This window comes from Nematolebias whitei, chromosome 9 (genome assembly GCF_014905685.2).
Source record: "Nematolebias whitei isolate Nwh7 chromosome 9, NemWhi1, whole genome shotgun sequence".
Classification (NCBI taxonomy): Eukaryota; Metazoa; Chordata; class Actinopteri; order Cyprinodontiformes; family Rivulidae; genus Nematolebias; species Nematolebias whitei.
In genome coordinates this window covers 28,095,836-28,101,658 of record NC_056506.1, presented here as the reverse complement: position 1 = coordinate 28,101,658, position 5,823 = coordinate 28,095,836, and the positions used below count along the sequence as shown (strand labels likewise).

The window sequence follows — 5,823 nt, the reverse complement described above, 5'->3', positions numbered from 1 at the left end:
GTACTTTTATAAATGAATAATCAAAATAAAAATGCGCGAAGACTTTAGACTTTTAGGGGCGGAGCTACCGGATCCGAACAAGGAGTTGCCGGAACAGAACGGGTTAAAACGAGAGAGTTCCAGGCTCTTGTTCCGGCAGGATCCGGCTCAAATTAACCACAGGGTGGGATTGAAGTCTAAATTATTAAATGCACATATTATAAGCAGCATATTTAAATTAGATTCAGCTTCCAAAAAAAAATTTTTTTTGAAGACCAATTCTAAAAAATATAAAAAACGTTGTCATTACAGGTTTTATAAAAAAGCAGATGTTTCTGAGAAGACCCACTGAGCAAATATAACTTCACACTGTGAACACTTAGTGAGCTATCGAGCTCCAAAAGCACAGTGCGGTGAGACTTGTTACTGGACTCTGTTTTGGGAAGTTCAAGAATAGGCCTTCCCTTTTCACTTTAATCTTGCCTGTTGCAAGTTACACATGGCTTCACTCGTATACTTGCACGCTGCGATCTCAGTTTTTTCACATCTGTATGAAATGTACATATAGACAGAAAGCAAAATACTCTAACCCATGCAAGAGAATTTGGACTCTGCCTATAAAGAAAAGAAAAAAGCAATCTTGCTCTCACCAATGAAGCCTCCTTCTTCTTTTAGGTGGCTTGTCTATGAACTTTATACAGTTTTTCTTTTAAGAACATAGTCCTTGAGGACTAAAATGCTCAATACTAAATTGAAAATGCTCATTATTAAAAAAGTCAGGATCCCATTAAACTATCAGAAAAACACAAGCTCTGCAGCTTTCCTGCGTTCAGTAGATTAAAGGCCAAACATTGAATCAAATAAATACACGTTTAAGTCTTTAAGTGCTTATGTTCCAGCATAAACAAATGACTAAACCCCATCAGATTTTTACACAGGTATAAATTTATATTATTGAAATGTTCATAATGAAGTCCATGATCCAACCGTATTGATCTAGAACTAGTGATGCAATCATGGTAAATGTTAATACGTTTTGCAGATCAGTTTGGAGGCGTTTCATCTCGTCCCCCTGCAGAACAGTTTCAGCTCTGGAATGTCGCTGGCTTTCCTCATGCAAAAACACTGTTTGCTAGCATCCATTAATGATACTACCCTCACAGGCAGGCAGGAGGTGGTTCTTATGCTTTAATGTAATATTTGACCATCTCTAAACATAAAACTTCCCATTCAAGCTCAAATATTCTATTTTCATCTGATCTGCTTACAAATCAGTTTTACTACATCCTTCTGGCTTGATCATGTGATATTTTTATAGAGTGCTGACAGGACACGCAGTTGTTTTTCTTTTGTTTTTCTTGTAGCTTCTTTTTCCTTGCAGTCCACACTAAAATCATTTGGGGGCAGATGTGGTTGAGCGCTTAGAGCAGTCATCCTTCAATGGGAGAGCTGGGGGTTCGATTCCATCACCAGTCACATGTTGTGTCCCAAAGGCAAGACACCGAACCCCTCGTTGCCTCCGATGTGTGACAGTGTCTGAATTTGTTTAAAAGCATTGATTAGTCTCTATACAATGATTTGTTCAGATAAGCTGAGATGTAATAGAGTGTTGTATGAATGTGTGTGTGGAGGTAAATGAGGACACAGATCGTGTTGTAAAGCGCTTTGAGTATCTTGATTAGATAGAAAGGCGATATACACTGTAAGTACAGTCCATTTACGATTCATTGTTTTCCAGATGGAGCGACAAACATGAACATTAAGCAACATCAAAATACAGTGTACCTTTTGTACCTTAAAAGCTGCCATGGTTTCTTCTGTAACCGTGCAGACTTTTGCTTCTCTTGGTTTTAATATGAACTGAATCCGTTCTGAAGGGCGTCATTAATTTCCTTCATTTTTATTCATGTTTTGAATCAATTTCTTGTCATAAAATAGGTCATTCCAAATAGTTTGTCAACTTCCTTATGTATAAATTGCTTCAAATACATACAGCATATGTTGAGAGTTTGGACACTCATAGACAGTTAGGCATGGATGGATGAATAGAACATTTTAATAATGCTACTATTATTGAGCCTAAACTTCAGCACTAAGCTTCACAAGCTATTCAGCTAAACAACTATCAAATTTGACATCGTTAACAGATGGCTGTGTAAAATAAAGACAAGTCCAAGCATTTGTATATAACACGCATTCTTCCCTAAATCTAACAACTATTTCACCACAAGCCGAAAGCGACTGTTATTTTGCAGTCCATGAGAAAATGAATTCACAGTTGAATGTTGACACTGTGAAAGCATATCATTCACACTTTAGCTTTATGAACAAATAAACCTCAAACACTAGCCCATAAAAAGCGGACCTGTTCTTTTATCATTTATCTCTGCGATGCTATGCTAAATGATTTATATAGGTTTTGTGAGAGGTTAAGATCCTCTCCTCTGGACAAAGCACACTGAATACCTCTCATCTAAGTATTTACCACAAATCAGACGGTAATAATGTCTCCACTGACTGACACACGTATGGAGTGAAAGTATGTGTCCAATGGAGCTGGATATGGTAGAATTATAAGCTAAATTATGATAACTAAAAAAAGACAGATCTGAGTCACACAATTGTTTTCTGTTATTTTGTTTTGTTTTACTTTCAGATGCAATGTCATTTGAGATTAATTAATCCAGGGGTGAAAAGACAGGCGGCACAGTCAAAACTGATACATAAAAACAAGTTCAAATCTACACTGACAATACCAAAATACTGTTTAAAAATCAACCCCCATGGTGTTTACTCTCTGGAAGAAAAAAAAAACCCTGTTTGCTCAGGAAGAAGCACCACAGTGGTCAGAGTGTGTCTTCGTGAACAGTTTAGACTGGTCTGTGGATTGTGTGACTGATGTCAGCTAATCACTGTGTTCAGCTGCGAGAGGGTCAGATAGTGCACAGAGCACCAAAAACTAAAAACTCGAGAACAATGTGTGCATTAGATGTAAATTATTCAAGCACTACGATGAATGTAATGACATTCTAGACTGTCCAATCCTGGTTCTCGAGGGCTGTTCCAACACACCTGATTCAGTGGTTAAATTACCTCTTCATGTTCTCCAGACGCCTGTTAATCAAGTGCGTTGGAGCAGAGAAACCTCTCAAACATGCAGCACAGTGGCCCTCAAGGACCAGGACTGGATGCCCCCTGTACTACAGACTAAACAGTTGCATGCAGTAGTGGCCAAGAAATGTTTAGCAAAAAGAAACTGCATTATGCTGAGGCCCAAATCTGAATGCCATTCACAAATGGCTTTTGCAAGAACAGCTTGAGAGTTTTACTGAATAGAATTTTCAAATAAACAGTGTATCAAGAAAAGCTTGTAAGATAGGTATAATTTTTCTTTTCCAAAATAAAAAGCTTTAGCCACAAATTCTATCAGCCGTCACAACATTAACATGTCTCGTCATCTTTTGCATCTTACTGGCAGGAAGAACCTCCATCCTCAACATATCTGTTAGCAGAAAACCAACTCAAACACAAAACCACTCTGACGGTTCACAGACTTTAAAAAAATCTGTCACAAACATGCACATGGGCAGTAACTGAGGCTTTGACAGAGCAAAAGATGTCACCTGGCACTTCTGTGCTGATTATTATCATTGTGAAAAGACGTCAACAGGAAGTGCTGCTACCCACTGCCCCACATTGGCTGCACGTTTACTAGTCAGGCACCAGTTGCTTTAACTTCCTGGTGATCTGTTGTTGTGGGACGACTAGACCAGGCTTGAATGAAGGGAGGTGTCTGTTGCAGACACACAAATGACAGTAACCGAACACACAGTTTAGTGAGTTGGTTTTTGGTCAACAAAGATTTTTATTTTTTTTGTTTGATGGCTTGTTTGATGTTAGCCTCGGTTTTATTTTTTCAATAATTTTGCCAAATAAAGTAGCTTCATGCTTTTTTATGCTGCATATTTATAATGAAGTTAGAGTTACTGAGTGTAGAGATGACTGTTTTGGACTGGTGAAACCATTCGTGAACAATTCCATGACAAGTTATAATGGAGCACTACATGGAAAGAATGGGGCCTGGCCATATGATGTACTTCATTTATAGTGGATTACATGCTGCAGACATTTACTGTAAATGACCTACTTGGTTTAGAAGATTGCTGGTCTAATTGTCATTAAAACTGTTTGATTCAAGTTTGGATTTTTTTAAATAATCTTCAGATTACCAGCAATAAAAATGCATTTTAGAAAAAAGAAAAGAAAAGATAGAAACCACTAAACTGACAAAACACAAGACAGGTAAACATGATACTACTTTGTTGTGGTTTTAGTGTGCAAAAAGGAGGAATTTATAGTGTGGGCGTTCACAGATAGGTTGCCCAAAATGTAGGCCTACATGTTAAACTTCACCCACGCTGTGAGAAGCTACAATTTCAGGTGGTTTCCTGATCTAGTTTCACATAAATGCCTGATTTATCAATGAACTTGCTTTGATTCCCTCTTAAGAAGAGCATAATTATGTTATGTTGATCAGTAGTAAAAACTGTTGCTTTGTTTGTGTATTTAAAGCATAGCAAAGTCTTAAACAAGTCCTCTAAAAGCTTAGACTACTCGCAGATTTATGTAGGTATGAAGATCAACTAAAAGAATAGTAAATTTAATACATCAAGGTCAAAGTTTTAAAGCCTACTTGGCCAGTCATTTTATTTTCAATTGATTAGTTTGACCAGCAGGTGGCAGCAATGTGACATACAAAAATTAAATTCAAACTTAAAAGAAATCTATTTTCTATTCTAAGAAAAATATTGAGCATGGACTTTGTTGTTAAAAGAAATCCATTAAAACAAACAAAACTCAGAACAAGACATGCATTTTAACCTTTTATATGTGTTTTATTATCTCAACGCGTTGTGGTCTTTTTTTAAACCAACGCTTCGCAAACCTTAATCTACTCATCGTCCTGGTTTATTTCATCTGTCATCGACTTGTTAGGCTGTTTGTAGTCTTCCGCAACTAGTTTCTCTTTTGAAGCAGGACATCGGACCGGAAATCTACAGAAAGTGCCTCTACGTGCATTTTAAGGTAAATTATTATGCCTTTCCCCCCCTTTTTTATAATAGATGTGAACAAGTTTAATCCATATTGTGTTTGGTTAACGATTTTAATGGTAAAAGTTAAGTTTCCGGAACTTTGGGATGAAGGTGCTGACTTCTCCTGGAAGGTGTTTTGAACGTTACGAATGATCAATTCGCCGGGCTAGCCGATTAGCTTGTGTCCTGCGCCGGCTTTCGAGTGTAATAAACTGTGTATTTACACTTTAGTGACTTTGTCGTGGGCATAGTTTGGGCTGTGGTTCTTCTAATTCTCGTCATTTCTTGTGATTTGTCACAGAAATGGCCACCGCGTCTCAAACGTCGCTTCAGATGAGCTCGACGGACCTGATCAAAAAGGAGCCGCTGGACTACGGAGGCTTCGGAATGGTTTACCTCTGCTACCATGTTACCCTCGGCCAGGTGGTGCTGAAGAGGGTCTACACTGGTCCTCTTCGCAACGAGTAAGTCCTCGTTGTGTTTGTGGGAAACCATCCTGGGTAATCCCCTTCCTGTAAGTCGAACCATGACTGAAGGAGTCTGACAGGGTGCTGTTGTGACTGGACTTTTAAAGTGGGCACTAAGTAGGAAGTGGATTCACAGAGCCAAACTTGTGTGCATGCACGCAGAGTATGTACATTTATCTTTTCAGTCACTTCCTCTCAGATGGTTGTCCATCTCACATAAAAAAAAAATAACACAAAGTCCTTCAAAACGTTACTAAAAACAATAATCAGAATCAGTTTATTAT

At 38.1% G+C, this 5,823-nt stretch overlaps 1 protein-coding gene across 1 annotated transcript in view; it reads right to left on the bottom strand.

Annotated features, from left to right (window-relative positions):
- ripk1l (receptor (TNFRSF)-interacting serine-threonine kinase 1, like) overlaps window positions 1-3,080 on the bottom strand; it is a 32,365-nt gene extending 29,285 nt beyond the window's left edge. Inside the window, exon 1 of the mRNA XM_037681296.1 lies at window positions 3,073-3,080. Within this exon, the coding sequence (XP_037537224.1) occupies window positions 3,073-3,080 (8 nt within the window). The remainder of the gene's footprint in view (window positions 1-3,072) is intronic.
- Between the last annotated feature and the right edge of the window lie 2,743 nt (window positions 3,081-5,823).